The sequence below is a fragment of the Polyergus mexicanus genome, unplaced genomic scaffold (assembly GCF_030449975.1).
Source record: "Polyergus mexicanus isolate NDT 795.1 unplaced genomic scaffold, iyPolMexi1.0 SCAF_1, whole genome shotgun sequence".
NCBI lineage: Eukaryota > Metazoa > Arthropoda > Insecta > Hymenoptera > Formicidae > Polyergus > Polyergus mexicanus.
This window is the reverse complement of record NW_027223321.1, coordinates 9,473,461-9,497,866: the sequence shown is the minus strand read 5'-3', so window position 1 is coordinate 9,497,866 and position 24,406 is coordinate 9,473,461. Positions and strand designations below refer to the sequence as shown.

Sequence of the window (24,406 nt, the reverse complement as noted above, 5' to 3'; positions counted from 1 at the left end):
AGGACAACTGACCATCCAGGTAAAGACGGAAGAAACCGCGAGAGAGAGAGAGAGAGAGAGAGAGAGAGAGAGAGAGAGAGAGAAGAAGGTACGAGAGAGTAGCGCATATGAATGCTCGATCGGCTCGACGATCGTCATAATGGCCTCATTGTTGCGGACATGTTTTCAAAATGAGGACCCTTATACCTTAGCGGGGTGCGGTCGGGACCGCTTTCCCGTAGCCGCTATCGCGAACTACACGACACTGTCCTGCGCGAGGAGAAGCGGCGCATACAATAAGGACTCGAGTATTTGTTGTGCCGTTGTTTGCAGCCAATCTGCCGCGTGCTTTGACCTGCAGCGACTCCTCTTCTATTCCCCCTCTTCACTTTTTTCCTCTCTCTTTCTATTGCCGGTACAACCTTTTTTTCCCGAAAACGTCCTCCCGACAGTTATTAGCGTTATTAATGGCCGTCCATTGACAACTCGATTCATCCTCGATCACCGATTTGTATCGAAGGGGAAAAATCGACTCCGGAGACAGATGTGGGATCTTGTTCCAGGTCAAAGGATCTCGTCGACGATTTTGTACCGTGACACGGAGGTTAGTCTATATACGTATGGCTACATTTTTAAGACACTAATGAGATTTCGACTTGGCGATTGATCGTAGATATCTATTTGCAAAGTGCCAAATGCTTGTCGATACCGAACAAATTGAGCGTGTAATTTGCTTCAAGATGATAATAATAATTAATAAAATAACAATTTTACTAATTACATCGATTACGACAAAAACTTTCCCTTTTTTATATACTTTAAGAAAATTTTTTGATTTTTAATTTCAGATAAAAATTGGAGGAGCTACAATGGTTACCGCATCGTCGAACAGCTTCCAGGAGATGACGTCTCTACGGTACATTTTTCAATATTTATTAATGAAAATTTTACCAAATATACATTAAGGACCTACTTTAAGATGTAGCTAGAGATTTTTTAATAAAGAAATTTCTTTTATAAAAAAAAAATTGTCAAATTTCCCCCTATTTTTCCTATCGCTACGTGTATGTAGTCCCTTAAGGTAGCCTCAGATAATCTGAGGTAATCTAAGATAATCTTAAGTAATCTGAGGTAATTTAAAGGTAATTCGTATCAAGGGTAATTTTTGTACACTATAACCACTAGTGACCTACCCCTCGTATTATACACTAATATCCATCCCACTTCTACATTCACCTCGCTAAAAAAACGAAACGAATCATTGTCAGGCAGTGAACAAATTATATGAGAAATAAAAAGTATTTAATAAATTCAGTTTATTTTTATATCAGATGAAAAAATATAATGTAAAATTTATAAATGCTTTTTTATCTTCTCTCTTCGTTATAAAAAATATTTTAACATTTTTTTCAAAATTTATAAATATTGAGAAACGTGTGCCGATAGCTAACCGAATTAAATATAATTAAAACATCGAACACGCATATATCATCCATATTATATTTTATAACATTGAAGTCCCGATTCCTCAAGGTTCGAATGCTATAAAATATAAGATATGTATAATTCTCATTCAGCTCGGAATTATTTTATATTAATCCGTTAATCCGTTCGTCAAAACGAACATATTACCATTTTCATATCATAGAGTTTACCTTGTACTATACTAAGTTATATGATCTTTTAATTAAAAGTAAATATTTGATTTATAAAAACAAACTTTCAGTATTTCCGGGTTTAATTACAATCAATTAAACGCATCATTATACGAGATAATAACTACCACCCGCTGGTCCCGCGGCGATCGTCTATTACGCGCGCGAGTCAACGCGCTGCTTTGCGCCGGAAAGATGAACGCTTCCTGGCAAGTGGAGGGAGTTTGTCTTTCCGGGTCGAATTATCCAATTACCTGGAGGCCAAACTATATGCTGGAAGATCGGGGAAACAGATCGGGGATCGGCGCGGTGCAGTAACGGCAGCAACGGCGGTGGTGGCGGCGGCGGCAGCCGCAGCCGCACGAAACGACCGGCGTGGTCCAAAGCGGACTGGACAAAGAGCCTCATAAACGCGTTATTCCGCGCCAACGAGTCTGTCAGAGAGCCGCTGCTTCTATCTAGAAACATGGAGCGCTAGGAGGCCCAGCCAGATTCGTCCGCGGGCAATTCCGGTATTACCGTCCCCTCACGCGCGTGTCCGCCAGGTAGATCATCATCTCTGAATTATATCCAGTATCTCAATATCAACTGCGATAAGCGTGGCACTCTTTAATGTCTTCGCGGTGAAAGAAAAAGAAATCTTCTTCGATAATACATTGACAGACAGAATACGATAAATATTTCTAAATCTTACCTAATACACGAGTCTTCTTGCAGTACCAACAATATAACGAGTGATATATTTTTTATAAACCAATATTCATTTCTGATTATAAAAGATTATACGACGTAAATTATATTTTTTTTTTTTTTTCATTATTTTAGCAATCTTTTCATAAAAAATTTTTCCGACTGGTTTTATCGACTAATTTTCTTTGATTTAATTTCGAGCTTCCTCTTTTTCAACACAATTTTTATTTCTAAAAACAGAGTTTATGTTTTTCTATTGTATACATATATATATATATATATATATATATACATATATTAGATGCATCAAAGCGCAAATTTCTGCATGAAAATTTATTTCTTGTTTAAATTCCCTGTCTGCGTTTACTACTACTATATAATTCCTGCTTATACAGCATTATCCTCCAGACGTCGGAAAATTTGAAGAAATTCACACACAGAGACACCGGTCGCCAATATTTCCGTTAAATAAGCGAAATCGCGGCAACAATATCGAGGAACATGTGTTCCGGCCATGTAATCCGCGCGATTTGTAAACGAGGAAAGAGAGAAAAAAAAGGGAGTAAGCTTAATCGCGATCGACATACAAGGGAAATCCTCGTCTACGGGAGCTCCCTGTTTTTTCGACAGTTATTACCGAAAAATGCGGGAAGGGTCCGGCGAAGGAACCTTATGTAGACGTAGGCTGGGGGTCGATGTGCATGTGCCACCAGGAAATAAGGCGCCGCGAGGGCCCCTTTAACACAGAGGCGTACTACAGTACAATCGTACAAAGTGCACAATGAGACATCGACTGGTTGGTTGGCATTGTGGTCGCGCACCGCTCGTTCCCATGGGAGTGCGATGCCCATGGGGATTGTGACATAATTAGATCTACGTATCGGAATGATCAGCTGTGGGAATAATGCGGCAGCGTCGTCGATCTACATCAAACACGGGGATCTACGTCCGAGAGATGCAAATGAAACACACCGCATACTCTATTAAATCACGAACCACACTCGACGCGCGTCGATGCTTAGTAAACAAATTTTCATAAATATTTAATATTCGTGGAAATAATCGGATATAAAAAAATATGTTTTATATAGAAATATCAAACGCTGGGAATAACGCTTTAAATACGTTTGTACTCTAAAAAATCTATTTTTGTCATTAGCATATTCGTAGAGAGAGAAAATTTACTGAATATTGTTAAATGAAGTGGAAAGAAAATACTTTTACGTTTTCATAGTCAATTTTGTCACCGTCGTAGAAAAAAATTTTCATTATTGATATCCGCAGAGACGTTATATAAATTTACATAGTGGATATCGCGCGTCCTGCGTGAGAAAATATTCTCGAAAATATTTTCCATGACAATCTAGACGTAATACGCGAAAAATGTCACTACAGAGGAGAGACGAAGAGTGCACATTCGAGGGAATCGCAGGTGCGACTTATTTGGCCTTGTTATGAAAATGAGAATGTGGGTCGGACCACGTTCGGAGATTGGTCCGGTAGTTAGGGCAGGTGTGCGGGTGGAATCGTTATTATTGTGCGCGAGACAGGACGGTTCTTCAGAGTCTGAAGTGGCATACCTCTCGAGTCCTTTTTGGAAAAAAAAAAAAAAGAGAGAGAGAAAGATTTTTCGGTGGCACGCTAAAGTACGTTCGAGGACGTCGAGACGGGGAACGCGAGAAACGACGAAAGAAAGGGATAAAAAGAGAAGGAGATGGAGGGTAAATATAAACTCGTCGCTGATGCACTAACAGCGTATGCAGAAACGGACCTTTGGAGAAATCAAATGAAAGTGCTGCTAGCGCGCCAAACGACGTCATTATCGCGCGGTGGATAAACGCGCTGTGTTTCGCTAACGATTTTTCCTCATTTTATGCATTTGTCCGTCGTTTGTTTCCCTCGACACGGGCGCGTATCGTAGAGGAAGGAAATTACGTTTCCTCAATCTTTCACACATATTGACATTAAAATTTTGCCGCAGAGAAATAAACAATCCTGGAAGTACGTGTCGAGTTAATAATGTTTTAATCCTGCCGAGTTTTCTGCGATATACGAAAAATGCTTATCTTGTATATCACGTTTCATGTGTGTGTCGGAAAACAATAATGTTAAATATGTACATATTAAATTATTATAAGATCGTTGCGTGTTAATCGTGTACAACATCGGCGAACCAATGTAAATCGGGTATCCGTTTTTCCGAGAGGCTTAGACGGAGTTCCATTGAAAGATCACGAGATCGCGTATGCGGGACACGTACAATAGCAAACCGATGTAATCTCCGGAAACATTTAGGGGAAAATTAGGTCGACAGTTGCTCGTGTACCCATAATACATCCATGGTATGCCCGGACTACCGATCTCTCTCTCTCTCTCTCTCTCTTTGTTTTTCTCCCCGTTGTGATTTGTCAAAATATTTGTTTAGTGTGATATACTTCTTTATTCTCGATGCATGGCGCCCAAACTGCATCGATGAAAAAAAATATATTTTTTTTTTCATAACTATGTTTCTATTATACAAATGTGTACGTATAAAAATTTTATATTTATTGGAATAATCATGATTAGTTAACTTTTGGATTAGAGCTCGCGAACGTTCATACAATATATTGACACGTCGCGTTTACAGCATTAAAATTTCCTTTTTATATAACGATTAAATAACAAATCAAACATATATATAATGTTAACTTTAAAATTTTATTCACTTCGTTTCCAATCTTCATGATTATTAAATTTAAGATTTTTTAATTACTTTTTTTTTTTTTTCATAGCATGTCGCATAAGTATAGTGCGTTCAATGTAAACATCCACGTGATTTTTACACGAGTCGCGATTTACGATGGCATATTAGTGAATTAGTTACGTTGTAACATTCAAGGATCTGAGAACGTGAAGGAATTTTCCAAGATTGGCTTAACCGCGTTTACCCTCTCAAATACTTTCAAGGCTCGTCTCGTCGATTAACGTCATGCCCGCGTAAGCTCGTCGACGGACAAAAGCGACGTCCGTCGCTGATGTCGTCGTCGCCGTCGTCTCTCGCGGTGGCTTTTCACACCGTCTCCATTTTCTCGCCGTCACCCTCTTCAGCATCGGCGCGAGAGAGGGCGGCGGTTTATACGACAGTTTTTTTTTTTGTTTCCCGTCGGGGGGACTATACAGTTAGGATGGAATAATTGAATAATGCATACGCGAGCGAGCGCGAAAGAACGATGAGTAATGCGAATGGATCTCTAACGGCTTAAGATATCTTTGAAATATCCTGCCGGAGGTATCAGAGAATATTATCCTCGATACCATCATGTATTTTATTTACCTATCTATTTTATTAACCCACTTTGCTTTTCCTTATTTCTGTCGCAGATCTAAAGCATAAAATTATTTTAAAAGATTAATTCATCAAAATGATAATATATTGATATTTAAAAAAATTTATGTATGTATACATTTTCATATTTATGAAGTATTCTTTTCAGTATTATGAAACACATGTTGTTGAAAAATTTCATTTTTTTTTTTTTTCTTTTATTTTTTAATGATTGCGACAGTTAGAATCAAGCATACTAATTTAATTTCTCTTATTTTAAACGTGTGCATGACTTGAATCTCGAAGAAAGATTGTTCTAAACGTTTTCCTAACAATTCCAACAGCATAAAGTGTTCAAAACAGATAGTTTCACAAAAGACTTGTGAAAACTTGGCGGCAGAATCTAAAGTACGGTCAAGTTACGCCGTTTGGAGAGAATATCCAATAACGTTTCGTTGTTCCTTTCTCTCTCTCTCTCTCTCTCTTTCCATCTCTCTCTGCAGTGCTAAATCAGTGAAACGATCGGGACATTATTCGCGACGGCCGCGGAGAATCCATGAAATTCCCATAGCAATAGCTTCACGTCGTGACAATGGCTAGGGGTCGTCGGGCCGCTCGTTCTTTTCTTTCGCTGCGTTAATGAGCTCCCGGCTTTAATGCCGCCTCGGTGGCACTTTCTTCTATTGGAGAATAGATAAATATAAGCGCGAGATTAAGAGCGAGAACTTCTCCACATTTGTGTGAACACGAAAAGAAACGAGATTTAAAATCTATTTTACAATTAAAAAATATCAGAATATACAACAGAGACGGAGAAAGAGGGAGGGGGATTCACGAGATCCAACAATAAGAGTAATCCCTCTCGAAGAAGATCGAAATATTTCAACTGTATAAAACGATACTACTATCTGAGATTTTTAACCGTTGCGGTTCAATTCCGCGGATGCAATGTAACTGCAAGATCTCATCTTAGCTGCCGGAAGTAACCGTCGGGCACCTTTTCGAAGAGCAGTCTCTCCGTGAAAACTAAGATAGTCGGACAGGAACTGTGCGTCTTGCATCAGGCGTATTCGACTGTGAAATTCCCTCTTCAAACAGAAACGGGTGGCCAGCACATTTCGAGCTCGGTCCATCCTGGTGAAGGGACGGTAAGCGGGGATGGTACCGAAGAATTCGTAGTCGCAACGCGATGGCGCGAGCGAAGGACCCCCGGAAAATCCACCATGTATCCAGTCCACGTACGAAATGCTTCGATGGATAGCCGTAAAAGCCGCCGCCGGCGACGGCGGTTGCTGCGGGAGGAAGAAACGGTGGAAGAGAAGGGCGTCTCCTCTCGTCCGCCTGAAATAACGCGTATCTTCAGCGTTTTCCAGCGGTGCCGCACAAGTGGAAACGACGACAACGACGACAATGATGACGGCGATGGAGGGGAGTATTCGATACTTCAGGAAATACAGGGGGAAGAGAGACCGCAAAGGCATGAAAATGTTTGCGAGTAACTGCGAGATAGCTTCCGCAAAGGATGTGCAAAGAATGCGCTAAATTATTGCAAGAACGTTTCAACACATTGTGATTTTTTTTCTCTTATGAGAAATTATAAGATAAAATTAAATCTATTTTTTAGATTCATTAGGTGTGCGCAGTGAATAAAGATTATGACGTATAATCGTTCTCGATGATTTCAACACTTTCAACTTTTTACTCATCTCATAGTCGCATAGAATCTTAGACTTTCTGTATTAAAAAAGATAAAAGTAAATTGTTGTTTTTCTTCAGAACTAATGAAGAAAAAGCAACGTACGTCGCGTGATCGCGAACTAAATGAATTAATTGAATAAAAACCGTGCAAGTTGTCGTCGAAGCTTGAAAGCAGCGGGATCAAAAGCGAAGGAGTTTTCTGTTTTGGACGAGCACGGGAACCGTTTTAAAGAGGGTAGCTCTTTTCTCTCTCTCTCTCTCTTTCTCTTTTTATCTCTCTCTTTCTCTCTGTTTCTTTCTTGCTCTCTCCGTCTTTCTAATGTTTTCATATTTTTGCTCTTCCTCCTTCGCCGCAGCAACATACGAAAGACGAGTACGTATATCGAGACTCCAAGGGAGAAAGGCCGGAGGGTGAAGAACCGCCGGGGGTTGCCATCTACTCGGAATTCAGAAACGATCAATGCTTCAGGAGAACCCGCCGCCGCCTCCTCCATCTCCTCTTCCTTCACTTCCTCGCCCTCCTTTTTTGTCTTTTTTCATCTTGACTCGCTTCTCGCACTTATCGATAAAGAATGAGAAGGAAGAGAAGAGCCGGGCGCTATTCTTTCTCTCATTCTTATTTCGCTATTCCCGTGCGCAACCCTTCATTTCGCCGTGTCGTCCCTTATTCGTAAGAGCAACTCCTGCACGACGGGGGGAGGGGGAGGGGGTTGATTCGTCGTCGGCGAAATGTCGCGTTGACAGCCGACTCCACGCGGTAAAACGGAGGTCGAACGATTTGCCAAACTTCCGGATTTCTTCAGAAGGCGTGTACCGTCCCTGCCACATGCCGCGCGAAAAGTTGCCGAATAGTTTTTCCGATTGAAATTCGTACGATACTCTAATATGTACGGAGAGAAATCGTGATAAAATCTTTATAATCTTTGGAAAATAATTTTTGAATTACACGTATACACTCTTGATTGTCTCTATATAATTTAAATAAATATTATGTATTGCTGTCTTTCGAGGAAATTATTTGATTAGTCAATTGAACTATTTTCACATACATTTTATGCAGTTTGTAAAAGAGCGAATATTATTCGCGATAAATAAAAAGAAAATAAGAAACAACTGTGAGCGTTATTTCGGAAATGTGGTCGCTAAGTTATTCGCACGATTACTTGCGACAACTACGAGGTGCGCCTCCTCGTTTTATGCGACGGAGCAGGACAAATGTGCGGAAACGCGACGATTTGCCAAACTTTGGAAACTCTCGTCAGGAATTACGGTTAAGAGACCATCGTTAGTTCGAAAGCTGCAGAACGTTGTTTGAAACGTTAACCCTTCCGACGATCGTGAAAACTTTGTTAAATACTATCTCATAGATATTTCACACCGGAAATGTCGACGATCGGTTTTGCAATTCTGCAAAAGTTACTCGCAAATATGCGACTGAAAAATGTACGATTTATTCGACGAAGTAAAATGATATAAAAATATTTTACGAATAAATTTAATGCAACAAATGTATATAGAATATTAACACCCTCAAGAGAGAACGCGCAGAACATTTTTACAAATTGTAATGAAGGCTGGTCCCTATTCTATATTTTATTCTATTATTAATTTATAATATCGCAGGAAATCCTTAAATTCGCGATTATACTTGAATTGATATGACATGATATATATAATATATTAATGAAATGTATATCATTTGCATACAAGATGAAGTTTGTAAATTAAGTAACACCGTTATATACACAACAATTCAAATGCGATCGATTCCATAATACACAATAAAAACTGTAATATTATATTTAAAAACTATTCAAGTCCGCTTTTATTTATTTTCCATTTATTTTCCGAACATACATATCTAAAAATTATTTCTATTATATTCAGTGATGTAATAATTTCCAGCAAAATAAAAATAATTCTTCCGCTTAACGTTAGCGTCAATGCCCGGAGAAAAAATCAAATTAGCGTAATAAAAACAGCCTTCTGCCCACGCAATTCTAATTATTACCTCACAGCTCTGATTTTACTTGCTTTGATAACTCTTTGACGAGATAAATAAACTAATCAACATCCGCTTTATAAACTGCCATAATAATATAAATATATTACATAATCCCATTATTAAACACTGTTTTATTGTTGGAAGTACTACAAAAAGCTTCGAGTTTTACGGAAAAACAATTTTCTACATTTATACGTTAATCGTCGTAATTACACGAAATAAGGAGGCGAGACAAAGGACAAGTTGCCCGCTCACCTTTGTCAACAAAAAATAATGGAATAGAAAAGCACCTAAATTGTTATTTGAGTTACTTTGGCTTGGCGTAAAACAAGCATGAAGGATAAGACAAGACAGCTTCCAAGAACGATAGTTCCGCGCAAGGGAATAAGGAAGGACTGATTTGTCGTCGCCTGTGCGAGGCGAGGTCGGAAATACGATTTGTACGTGCGATCGATCAAAACAAGCCTTCGTCTCTTGGCACTGCCACGACGGTGGTCGCTCTATTCGGGGTGATTCGATGAGCTAACGCCAACTTAACGCTACACACCCCACTGAGCCGCACTCGGTCAGATAACTCGTGGATTTTCAAGCACCCTGCAGATTCCGCCGATCGTTTCCTCACTTGTGGATTCCGCCGCCGACGCCGCCGCGCGCCGCGGTCTTTAATCCGCGCTACCGCCCGCGCTGAAAATCTTCGCGGAAATTCTTTACGCCGGAAGAAGTTCGAATTCTATTTGCACATGTGTCAGCTTGTTATACGTCTTGGAATGAAGGCGATTATTATCGAGATAATTTCCGTAGGTATATTTATATTATTTGCAAATATATTACAGTTATTCTTCTTTCAGTAACGAGTTGATAACAACGTTATCTCTTTTAGCTCGTCAATAACGGAAACTGCATCGAAAATAAAAAAGGCAAGAGTTTCAATTAGACGTAAGTTCATTTATCGAGAGAATCGTCAATATTCCAATATATTCTATCAAAAGTATTTCAATATATTCAAGATTTATATATATCATGATATCAACGTCCGGAGAGAGACAAATGTAATAAAATATAGAATTAAAAAGATAAAATATGAAAATTATCTAATACCGCGTTTAAAAACATTTTTTAACCTGACGTTTTAGTTAAATTATACAATGGCTACCGAGAGGATGTCAAAGGACAGAAATTATGATCGGCGGAGATATGAAAGATCCCGCGGAAGGAACGAATAGAGGATTCGGAGGACGTGGCGAGGAGTGCTGGAAGGCGTAAGAGAATGGAAATCAATACGTGAAGTGAGCAGCCAGTTTCAGGCAGAAGTTGCCGGCTTTAGAAAGCCTTGAGACGTCGTCTGCCCATCCTCTTCGGACCCTTGTGTTAAGAGAGCTCGAACAGGCGAGAGCGAAGGAAGCGCCAGTGACAGAAAGTTAGAGGAAGGAAGAGAGAAAGGGATAGAAAAAGAGAGAAAAGAGGATGGGTGTAGGAGAGGAAGAGAGAAGGGGAGAGAGAGAGAGAGAAAGAGAAAGAGAGATAGAGATAAGGAGGGAGAGTTCCATTCAGGACTAATGGGGTTAAACGCCTTAGCCATCAACCGAACGCCTCCCTCTTGATTCTCGGACGTTTCGATTCGTCCGGAGCTAGAATTCGAATTATCCGTAATATCTCCGAACATAGTTTACGTTCGTCGAGACTGCGTCCCGCGAATTAATAAAGGGAAAATGCGCGAAAAAACCGCTACAAGTGGAATCATTTCAAGAACCATCATCATTAATCATCATATCTTCGGCACTTTAACACACCTTTGAATACTGATTTCAAGAATTTCTCATTTAAATTAGAATTAAGATTTTCTCATTTCAATTAAGATCACGGATTCTTCATAAACGGTTCAGGAAAAAAAAAAAATTATAGAATTGATTCCCTGATAACTTCCGAAATTTGAGAATACCTTTTTTTATGCATCTAGTCAGCGTAGCAAGCATTACTGTAAGAAAGTGAGCAAGAAAGTGTAAAAAAATTATATCAACTTTGAATTAAATGAAAAAGTATGCGAGTCATATACGACGGCATCGGCAACGTTAATGCGAAGCTTCCTAATCGTAGAAAGAAATTTTGTTGCCCGTGTGGACGTTATGCGCCATCGACGTTTCGTAATCATCGGCCAGAAACCGTTAAGTTTTATGGTCTTCAGGCAAACTTCCGTTTTCCCGTAAAGGTTTTACCATAATCGTTCTTCTGATGGGCCATCGTAATGGAATACCGGATTGAAAAATGACATATGCCGAACGTCATAAATAAGGATAGATCTCGAAAATCTTTCGATATACTTTAATCTATATTTTAATCTATCACTATAAATTTGTATACCATTCAATTTTCTTATTACGGTTTCTTCTTTTTCGGGACTCTCATTTACTCGGACTTTTAACTTGCTCTAAGCCAATTTCTCTATAAGATTTAATCATCGTTCCAACTTGTATTATAAGCGACAGTTAATTATTTAATAATTAATAAAAATTAATCTATGTATTTTAGAGTTGAGAATTAAGAATTAAGATTTATAAATTAAAGATTTAATAGCTGGAATTATTTACGCGTATGTATATATGAATATACATGTACGAAGCCATACCAAGATAATTTTATCAAATGAAAACTTTTTATGCTTTTGCATAAAAGGATTAATTAACTAGTGTGAATCAGAATAATTTGTCGGTTTGTCAGTTTTAATTATTCAACATACCTAACATCGTTCGTAAAAATTATATATGCTTTTTTATAGCGCGTTATAACATTATTATCTTTGTTCATATACTCGTTAAATGATTTCTGGCGCGCAGAACGATTTGAATGTAGTCTTTTAAGCTCATTAATTAGCTAAAAATTGTATAATTATATTTGAGACATAGGCTTACCTTTGTGTGCCATGTCGTCAGCAGTGACGGAGGCTATGAGGCCGGTGGCGCCCGGCCATGGAGCGACCGCAGCGCCCAGTTGCTGCGAAGGCAGAATCTTCGGGCCTTTGAACACTTCCGTTCACTGAAATCCATAATTAAAATTGTTAGAAAATGTCAAATAAAAAAATTTCAATATCGTATACGATACATAGTAACTTCCCTACGTTGGAAGGATTAAATTATTACCCGTTGGATACCCGATGGATAAATATTAACGCTAAAAAAGAAAAAAAACTTCGCGATACAATACAATGGTGAAAAATGCGCGCGTAGTATAATATCGATAGAAAAATGTTTTCTTAGATGGAATTAATAAGACAATTAATAAAAAAAAAAAGAAAGAAAGAAAGAAATGCGCGGCTCGTTCCGGAGATACTTGGTAGTTTCGACGACCCGCCCAAACTGCCTCGTCGCGTACAAACGCCGTTACCTTAATTGGACGCCGTATATTCGAAAACTGTGCGTATCCACGGCACCTGTGTAAATCTGCGTCATTTGCATATCGCGGGCGTATGCGCGTCGTCGCGATCGCCTTGAGCGGGCAAATAAGCGCGCGACCGATCTCTTTTCGCGCCGTGTTATCTCTAGATGCTCGGTTCCTATCCTACCGCAACGTGTATTTTAACCTTGCGTTATATAAAACGCACAAAAAAGAAATAGAACTCGAAATAAGATCAAATGTGTCCTTTCCGTGACAAGCGCATTTAAAATGTAAATTATTGAAAATAATCATCTAAAATCTAAATATATCTCGTTCATAAAATATTATTTAAAATTTTATTTTTTACGAGAATAATAAAAAAAATATATATATATATATATAAGAAATATATATTTGAAAAAAGTAACTAAAACTTATTAAAAACAATTGAAATAATTATTTTAATAAGTTGAGACAATTTACAATTGTTTGAATGGCAAAATAAAAAAATTTCAGCTACTTAAGCTTTGTTAAATAATTAATTTTGAACAGAATTTATATTAACAAAAATTTAATTCACGGTAAAATTAAATAGATTGTTGTTAAAATTTTGTGTATAACATAAATATTTGTATAGTATAAAGATTATAAAAAATATTATTAAAATAAGCTTTTTTAATTGTCTTAATAATTTGTAGCATTGTATGCGAGTTAATTTTTATATATCCAAATGCAACAACGTAAACCATACCTGCGAGAATTGCATATAACCGTTTTGAATCGCAATGACAACATGAAGTATCTTAATTATATCGAGGATCGCGCTTACTGAAGATGTGAACTACTTGCAAACGTAACACCCTTCCGTGTACCTTTCACTACCACACACACAAAAAAAAAAAAAAAGGAAAGGGTGAAGCGAAAGCTCGCAATGCTAGAGGGAATGAAAATGAAGTTAAGCGCGATAATTAGTCAGCTGAAAGCATACAAGTTGTATCGTTTCATAAGGTTAAAATACATAGAACAAAAAACAACGTAGCAAGAGAAGCAATCCGTGAAAAAAATCTTAAATCCATACGATTGCTACAACTAATTCAGAGTAAATCTTTTTTTAACATATGTATTGAATATTAATATTTTTTATACATTATTAATAAATATAAATTAAATATAATATAACACATAATGAAAAAAGATTAGCAAATGTGAAACTATGATAAAAAAAAAAAAATAATAATAATAATAATAATAATAATGCTAAACACAAGACCTCGTGTGACGACTCATTCATATTGTATATATTAAATAACACAATTTAATTTGTACAATAATAATATCTTATCGCAGCAATAGCGATATTCATTCATAAATATGTTATTTTGTTATTGCTTAAATTATAATATATTTCTCGTTCTCGCGAATGATTGCAAAATGAAAGCATTTCAGAGAACGAAAATATCATCGCGAGAATGTTTACGCAAGGCTCATTGATTCGAATCAAAGTTACGTAATAATTTATAATATGATGATTCACTTCCGCAAGTTATCGCAACGAGTTTCAATACGATGCAGCGCATCTGCAAGACTTGTATTTCCCTCTTTTTCCCTTTCATTATCCAGGATGCTCTTTGCGCTGCAACACAGAGAAGCGCTTTCTCATACGAAGAGATGGTCGAAGAGATGAGATACAACTGGAAAAGGGAAAAAAGCCCAACGAGACAAGCGCGAAAGGTACGTACATGTTTATGTATATGCATAGAGAGAGAGAGAGAGAGAGAGGGAGAGGGAGGTAGGATGGAGCGCATCGCGTTCGCATATTGTACAAGAGGATTACCTTGGATTATGCCCGACTGAGCGCAAACAGGATCACGTCGCTTCTGTTTGCAAGACGCCAAGCTGTCGATTTAGTGAACTCAAACTCGACTCTGTCTCGCGCGGAATCGCCATCAGAATAGCAGCGGCTTTCCAAAAGATCTCCGCGTTTTTCCTTTTTCTAGTCACATACGATTTAAATTGAACAAGATCGAATCCCGAATTAAGAGGAAACCAAAAAGATTATTACGCAAAAGCGCTTCTTAAATTTATTTTTAAAATGATTATAAAACAATGTAAGATGTGTGTATCATTTAATCACGAAAATAGAATAGAGGTTAAGATAGATTAATAACATTCGACAGAATGACATCTTCATAATTTTAGACATTAAATATTTTGATAATCGAACCGTAAAAATTTTTCAAATTTAATTAAAGATAACATTTTATCACCGCATTTTAATTTTGCAACAGATATTTATATAAATAATTAAAATTTAACGATTGCAAATTAACACTTCGATTATCGTGTTCAGCGAGATATAAATTGTTAAAGATATATTATTTTCAATGTACGAGATAACACAGAAAGGATTGTGCAAAATGATTAAAAAATCGCCTGGAAACTTTTGTAAGCCCGATCAGAGATCGCGCGTACGAATCTGGAGAGATTCACGGATGAGTATTCTTCGTAGTTACCGGGAGACAAGTTCGAACACTTCTTGAACATTCCGCAAACACAATACAGCGAGACGCAACGGGACGGGGAAAGGTAGCATTATACACGCGAATGGTAATAGGTTCCATATCCACGGGAGCTGCCGGCGCATTATGCTTTACATTTCCGACGAAACACTGTTAATGGCACCCACTGCCGTCGCTACCGCGACTACCGTCGAAATCCACCCCTGTAATACACGCCCAACAGCCCCCGCAGGCATTAACCGCTCGCGCTACCGTATAAAGTGACTTCCGCCCGCGATTACATTCGTCTCATGAGCACGTACACAAGCGTTTGTGCATTAATTATTAATTATGCCGGTGAAGAATGAGAGGCCGCGTATTATCCGACGATAATGATTGTTTCGCGGACGTAATCGAGGACGATTGAGAGATAAATCGTTTTAACGTAATATACGCAACTTATTTGAAATTAATTAATTTAATTTCAAATATATCTGTTTTGATGCTGTTTTTTTTTTTTCTTACATAAACGTTGTTTTTATTATCTCTTAGGTATGTCAGATATTAGGTATATTAATCGAATCGTTATGTAATCACAAACTTACGTCGTTATTATTTTGATAAATGCACGTCCCTTTTCTTGTATGCACAAAATAGCGTAAGTAGTTTTGACATATGCATGAATTTGTATGAAATAAGACAAGGACCAATTTTTTAGAAATATTACTTAATCTTTTATAATTGTATCTTTGCCAAATTAATTCTGTATCTTAACAAATATTATATGTTTCTACATCTTTCACTATGTTTAGAATAATATTTCATCGATTCTTTCGTCATACATAATTTTCTTATATTTTTAAATCTTACAATCTATAACAATGTATACTGGAAAAAATTCTTTTGCAAAAAAATTCGCGAAAATTATTTAATTACCATATAATAACGATGGAGAGAATGTGATTAATAAGATTTCTCATTACAATTTTATTTGAATATCGATCAATACATAATGCCTCCAATCCGTTCCAGATGTAGATCGTCGAAAGACGTTTCATTGATCAACGTTAATTCGCCCGCGTCGTTTATAGGATCTATTCCTGTTTAACGGCACGTTAATAATGAACAGTTAACGAGGCGTTAAACGATTATAGATCTTACGGAAGACTTCGTTCGAAACATAATACAATTCAATCCAATGCAATTGCATCTTGTATTACAAGGAGGTTAGCAATTTTCCGCTCTTTTGTGTAACAATTTACATCATTTTATGAACATTCTGTTTCGGATTATTTATGAGCTTTCTGTTTCGAATTATCGAATCGTTTTCTATGTTCATTGCGTTGCATTTCCTGTTGATCTATGTAGTTTAACTTCTCAAATCTTTCGAACATTATAAGGTATCCCTTGGATCTTTAAATATTTGTTATTAGATCATATTTATATGATCATATTTCTTTTAATATCTTCCTTCGTTTTGTCTCTCATTTTTCAAACAAATTCGAATTAATCTGTATATGTTGAAAACATTACGCAAACATATACATAGCTTGAAAGAATAATTTTACATATCATTTTATGCGTATAATAAAATCATTTTAAGAATATATATATATAAAATTTAAGTTAATTTAATTTAATCATAAGTAAAAAATCAAATTAATTAAAATTATAGAAAAGAACGTATTTCTTTATAGAAAAATTGTTTTACTTCTCACAGAATTCTCATAAAATACTAGTTAAAGGTTTATACACATAGATACTGGATTATCGTTGTTTACGAGCAAGCAATACCGTGTTGCTGCCGTACATTTGTCCCGATTGGAGAATCGCTACCGCGAAGAAACTACTGGAGGAACCGACGCATAATACAATACATCGTCACGAAAGGAACGTTCACAATGCGCGTCGGATATCACTACGGGGGGTGTCTACACTTGTGACGCTCGACATTCAGACGATCTCATTCATTCGCGGTCGCATTTTACACGGCAAATCGTATAAAGCCTATCGTCTAATTACACCATAATACTGTGACTATGTAGGAGACACGCGAAGAGACAGACTGACAGAACGAGAGAGAAAGAGAGAGAGAGAGAGTGAGGAAAAAGACACCATAACAATAGTATGTGGGAGCGAGAAAGATGAAGAGAGATATATATACTATGTATAGAGATTCGACGCGCTATTGAATCGCACTCGTCTCCAGTATAGCGAGCTTGTTGCAGGAGAGGGTTGAGTACTATGCTTTAAACCGTATTATGCGCTACGTGCACATGAAATCTGCATTTGATAATGTGTTAATCAACAGGATGAATCAACGGAATTCGCGCGCGCGTTATTATCGCTACGAGCGATTAATGTTCAGACAATGTTCAATTAGTCGAGCGTATTCGTATCTAAATATGTAAATAAATATGTTGAAGTAAAATGTTTTTAATATTCATTATCTCGTTCTTTCTTTCTCTTTCTCTCTCTCTGTCTCTCTCTCTCTCTCAATCGTGTCTCAAATAAAAAAAATCCGACGCGATCAAAACATTGGGCTTTATTATATTTATACGATTTCTGATACGTAATATATTTCCGTATATTTTTATATTACAAAGACAATAAACAATTTAATAATTATATATATATATACATATATATATTACATATATAAATTATTTGTTGTCGTTTTTTTTTATTAAATTATATTATCGCAATAATTTATATCTTTTAGATTTCATTTTTAATAATATATATAGGATATTGATTTTGAGAAGAAAAAGTATTATATAATTTTAATATTCTTGTAATATATATTTTTGAATGTGAATAAAAGTGTGTTGAACTTCAATAAAACAAAAACTTGAGAATTCTTAATTATATCGCATTAAATTAGATTCGAAAAAAAGACATAGAAATTCTATCCAAAATCGATATACAGACTCTTTACACTATAGAACAAATTTTTCCCGTAGCATTCACGTTACGTCACTCTCTAATTTCTATGTTACTTTACATTTGGAATATGATTTATTGATAAAAAAAAAAAAAAAAAAAAACATTATCATATATATTCAAATGTCATATGAATATTATTTTCTCCAAGAGAGGAAAAACAAAAACTAAAAATTTTCATATAACTTTGCTGAAATTGAATTTACATAACACACTTTTGTCTCAACGAATAAGTTAAGTAAAAATTACATGAGATTTTCTACGACGCAAAGTAAATATTGAAAATGTTTGCCGATAGTTACGCGATCGATTTTCTCTGAAATTAACCCAAATAAGAAGCGAAAACACACGCACCTCTTTCAAGAATAAATAAATTAGAATCGAATCGATTTCCGTAACATTGAAAGTTTTCGAATTCAATAGTTCATTGAAAGATTAGAATTCATCTCTTCATCTCTATTGTTACACAAGTTAATGATGTAAACTAAACTTCAGATATAAAATAGAAAAGCTTCAATTCTAAAGAAGGGATTCTCTCTTTTTCCTTCTTACAATTAATTGCCTTAAAATTAAAACGAATCAATGATAAAGAATAATAAAAATGTAATAATTGTAAAAATAATTAACAATTTCGAAGACTATAAATTAAAAATATCGCGATACATAGAGAGATTATATAATCGATCTTTCCTACCTACTCTATTTCTTTCCACTTGCGCGCTTTTTAATCAAAATCAACATAAGTATCTGATTATGACGATTACATACCAAGATCTGCCGACGGCCGACGGTGTCCGTCCTCCCTTCGACGTCCCCGTTCCGCGAAAGCACCACTGCGAATCCTTTGGCTGGTCTCGTTTTTCGTCGCACCCCGCGTATACTAAGCACAGCCTCCCGAGCGCGAACCGCGAGTTGTGGTTACGTCACTCTCTCGCGCCGGATCGAACACTTCGATTCGACTCGCGGGGATCGATTTATCCGTTCAAATCAGTTCGCTGGCGAAAAAAAAAACACCCCTCTCACTTTCGCGGCTAGTCGCGCGCTTCAATAACCTCTTGGATTTATCTTGGATTTGCCGATCCAGTCGGTCTCTCGGACGAATTTTGCGTTCGACTTATGGGCGAAAGCGGTGCGAGGAAAAGAACGATGATTATAACCAACCGCGCTTGTGCCGATCCGCGCGAGTGCGGCACACGTGCTGCTCTGCAGCGTGTGATTCCTCTCCTCTCTCGCTTTCGTGAAATCCCTGTCGGATCGGGACGGTGGAGGGTGGTCGCGACGCGAAAAGCCTTCTACGCGAGGACGCCTAACCCTAAGAGGGAGAAAGCGAGGAAGAGAGATATATATATATACACGTAAACGGATGCGAAAAGAGAGACATAAAGAGAGAGAGAGATACAGAGGGAGTGCGAGATGCGTATATCGGATGAAAGAGAGAAGAGAGGGAGAGAGAAAGAGAGAGAACGAAAACTCTCTCCGGCCGTGGAAATATTATTAGGTAAAAGCGCACGCACAGACTGGCACGCACCGACTCGCGGACTCTCGTTGGGTCGCGCTGCCGCGGCCTCGTGTTGGTACGTTCGACTTGACGCTTGGACCAATGGCGGCGAGCGCAGCTTCCCTCTCTACGTGCCCGCCGCGACAGACGGTGGGGATCCAGGCTCCGCTTCGTGACATCATCGATTCTGAATGGTCGAGATGCTCAACCGTGCGGAAGGTACATCGCGGAGGGTGCGTGCTATGCGTGCTCTGCGCACGCGCGGCAACGTGCGCGCAACTGCATCGTACGGAAAAGGGATGCGCGCGGTAACGCGCGACGCGTCAGATGGAGATGAACCGTTACTACGCGAGGATGTCAGTCTCTCCTTTTATATATATATCTATTTCTTAATTATCTCTTGTTCTATCTTTCTATGTTTCCCGATTAATTGCGACATCGATTGATTAAAATCTTTAGAATCATACTGGTTTAAATGTATAATCAGGGCGAAAGATGATTTTTTTCTTGGAATTTGTAAAAATCGATATAAAGATTTAAACGAAACATTTCTATTCATGTAATGTAATAGTAAAGACTTAAGCGTGTAATATATATATTTAGTATGCAATGATCGAGAAATAATAGATTTATATAATTCGATAAAAATTGAAAGAATATTGATAAATAATTTTACGTTCAAACGATGATGTGTTTTGAATGAAAGAATTTCACTTTCATCACACACATTTGTCATTTCTACTTATGAATGTGTGGTTACTTTCGTATGTGAACGCAGATAAGATTATATATTATCATTACGCATATTTGAACCAACCTTGGGGCAATTTGGATAAAAATAACGTCAGCCAAATTTCAACAAGATACTTTCTCTAATATAATAAATTGCTTAATTCCATATTGGCGACGTATATAAATTCCTCGCGCGTACGTACGTTTTCAAAAATAGATTTTCTTGAATATAAGTTCTTTGTATCATCCGAAAAAAATCATACGTTTTATATTGTTTTTAGTTTTTATATGTTTTATTATATCAATATGTAATAGTTCAGTTTCTAAGATGCTACGATATATTCGTTCGTTACTAGAATTTTCTCTTCAGCACTTTTTTTTTTTTTTTTTGTTCTCGATCTTAAATTTACTGAATTTTGCGAAACAAAAATACCGACAAATTAACAAATTATTGAAAATTATTGTATTTTTCTGACCTAAGAAAATGAGAATTTTGACAAACTGAAAAAAAGAGAGAAGGAAAAAGTTCACAAACATCATGTGCCATTAAAGTTTGAATTTGCGCGTTATTTTTCTTGATTCTTCTAAGTCTCAATTTTTTTGTTTTTATTACAAAACAAATTTCTACGAACTGTGCACAAAGAAAAAAAAAATACGAATTTTTCGGCAATTTTTATTGTTTTCTCTGATTTTTCTAACATCTTAAATATTTGTCGAATTTTCAACAATTTTTACGAGACAGAGACGGAGAAACAAGAGAAACGAATGTTCGCGCCGTCGGAATTTCGCATCGCTCCTCTTCCAGGGGCGCGTCTCTCGCCAAGGGATATTAAAATATAATTGGCGTTTGTGTCCCTTATGCGTGCAAAGCGGTATCTAGTCACGCGTGGACCGACCGACCGTGGGTGTTATGCACGCCAGAGTACGTCATACGCGCGCGCGGGGGGTGATTCACCCTCTCTCTGTACCTCGGCATAGTATGCCCCTACAATCTTTCTCGTAGGACGGTACAGAACGAGGGGATAGACGTGGATGCATCTACCCTTGTCGACGCGGTGCGTCAACGACGAGTCCGCAAGCTCATTTCACACGGAACATATCTCGTGACGAGAGAACAAGAGATAGAAGCGATAAAGAGTAAGACACTAATCTGGATTTTAAAAGCGCTATTATATAACGCTATAATCATTCCGAAACAATACAAGATTCCGATGAATACCAATATAATGTGATACGATGTATCAATCTTGGCAACAATAAAAATGTGGACTTTTATTCGCCTTTGAATGAACGAAGGATGTACGAACAAAATGGAGCACAAATGATGTTACATTGATTTATCCAAGAAAACGTCTCGATAAACGTAAACAAAAAATCAAAACATTGCGACATTGTCACGTTGCAAGTTAAAATATAGGTTTTCATAATTAAAATGTAGTAAACGTTAAATAATTGTAAGAAGCACAGACCGCTCAAAAAAGCAAATGTGACAAAGTTAAAGGTAAATGCTTTTACATCTCTATCTTTGATATAAAAGAGAATTGTTTTTTTTTATTTAAAAATTAGATATAAGATATTAAAATGTATCGTGTCTAATCTTATTGTGTCTTGAGTTTTAAAAAGACGGTGATTATAATTAAAAGTTTCGCAACGATCGATCATCGCATCCGTTCGATGAAATCGCTCGCGAAATATGTTATCCTTTAAAAGAACGTTGATCTCGTTCTGTAAGCATTCTTAATAAAGATAGTGGCTAAAATAATAGACTCATTTACGAGTTTTTGAATTTTGCGAGATGAATACTACCAATTAAAAAGGTTGCATAAGTTAAAACGGAGATCACGGCTGTGTGTGTATACGTCATCACAGATCCGATCAAACAAATTCGAACGAATTGTCCAAGGTCAATTGTAGTGCGATGTAAGAAAGTCAGAGAGGTTTGCTCAAGTTATCTTCGCATTTCACGAAAATTTGAAGTTAAGATAACGGCTGCGAAATAAAAATAAATTTTAACAGATGCTTGGAAAATTTCAACAGTTGAAGTACGTAAATTCTTTATAAATATCTGGTTGAGATTAGAGTCTCTTTGTTAATTTTGAAAAAGGGACCTTGAAGAAAACAAATAAGCGCAAAATATAAATGACATATTGAAACGTGATGTTTGATGAAAGCACTCTGTACATTTTAAAGATAGATAATGAGATATATAAATAAATAAATTTTATATAAAAACATAATAAAACATGATTTTGAAATTAGAATATTAGTTTGCCTCTTCTTTTATTAACTTTCATCATTAATTAAACTTTTAAAACTTCTTTCAACTTTCATTTAATTTTAATCTTCTATAAAGTGGCAAAAAATTAAACTGAATTTAAAATTAATTTAAATTGATGAAGTCTTTGATCAAATTTAATTAATAAATTTCATTTTTATAGCGAAATGTATCATGTATCATTGACAAATTGTGTATTTACACGATCTATTCGTTGAATGCCATGCTTCGTCATATATTAATTACTGCCGATTCGTCACGTTTAATTTGTATTCGTATAAGGATGTACTTACGAAAATTGGACGATTTTCTGCACACTGTGAGATATTCCGGATGCGGATTTGCGCGCGCATTCGCGTTCATAGGTATCCCAGAATCCCGGAGATAGTCGCCGCTGCAGGTCACGATGTGAACCCGGCTTTAGAAGATCCACGCGGTGGAAGTAACGCGTTTCGATTTTGCGTTAGCTCAGCTACGCGTGAATCCAGCCAAGGTCAAGTCGTTCCCCGTTTCCGAGCATCCCTCCGGCACTCGGGCAGAGCTCTTAAGATCGATTCCAACCAATTTTATACGTAGGGTGGCCCGCTACAAAAGCGCGATGACGTTAGGTGAGACACAATTATCCTCGTTTACACCTCCCGCTGTACCTGCTCCTAACTAGTCTTCATGATTAACTAAAACTCTTTAATGAATTGATTATGCAATGTATTTGTAAGCTTGAGAGTATCATCAGAAAATATCGTTGATAAATAGTATATCTATTAATTTGCTTATGTAACAGTCATTTACTTCGAAAATATAAAATGCGAGTTTATACACAAGTTCGGAAGACATTGATAGTCAACATTATATTGAGTTACATGTTTGCGTCTCAAATAAATTTTTAATATCTTTCCGCAGTTGTTCTATCTTTAAAATAAACGTTTCTTTTAATCTTCTAAATGTAACAACTTTCCTCATCTTTCATTTTCTTGCATTTATAGCGATCCGAAAGTTACTGGACTCTTTATTAATTTTTATTATTATATTCATTATATTTAAATTTAAACAATTTAAACTTTGCGATCTCTCCATCAATATATCGATATCGTTCTTCCCACAAGACAGACGTACAACTATTTTCATACGAACTTGTTATCGACTTCTGGCTCGTCTATCCATTGATTCTTCATCGCCACTTGAGCAAACTCGAGAATAGCATGGCTAAATATGACGATGGAGCCGACAAACCAAAGAAACGAAAGAAGTTATTATTTGCCAACTCTCGTCTGTTTTCGAACGCACCGTCGGCGTCGCGATAATACTATTTGCAGTTTGAATACATCTTTGAAAAATGGAGAATCGATTGATTTTTGAACAAAATTGCCATCGTATATGAATATTGTCTATTACGTCGCTGATACTTCCTCAGCGTGATTGAAGAGAAAGTAAAATTACAATTAATTTTTATAATTATTAAAAAATTCTGATAAAGACAAATTAGTGATTATGAAATGTTATGAAATATAAAATATATAAACGTAAAATACATTCTAGAGTGCAAATAAAAATGAAGTACGAATAAAAATTCGCTTTTATCAATCCTTCATTCTTGATGAATATAACATTATCTCCCCCGATAAAAATTATTCGCTGTATTCGTATCATTACACACACACACATACATATATATATGATCCTCGTATAAAATTTACCTACAATTACAACTAGAAGAATTTTATATCCAATCATTATGCAACATTTTTTAAAAATTTTAA

General features: G+C 36.6%; 1 protein-coding gene across 4 annotated transcripts in view; it reads right to left on the bottom strand.

The window, feature by feature from the left end:
- Positions 1–24,406, bottom strand: part of LOC138934060 (paired box protein Pax-6) — a 92,315-nt gene that overhangs the window by 62,474 nt on the left and 5,435 nt on the right. For 3 of the 4 annotated variants that reach the window (XR_011447087.1, XM_070297464.1, XM_070297473.1), the window contains exons 2-4: positions 22,943–23,234; positions 18,913–19,456; positions 12,241–12,364 (exon numbers count right to left, since the gene is read on the bottom strand). Coding sequence is in view for 3 of the 4 variants with exons in the window: in XM_070297464.1 (XP_070153565.1) it covers positions 12,241–12,253 (13 nt within the window). In the remaining variant the exon portion in view is untranslated. Of the gene's footprint in view, positions 1–12,240; positions 12,365–18,912; positions 19,635–22,942; positions 23,235–24,406 lie in introns of those variants that run through there. The other variant, XM_070297483.1, reaches the window with a different exon arrangement.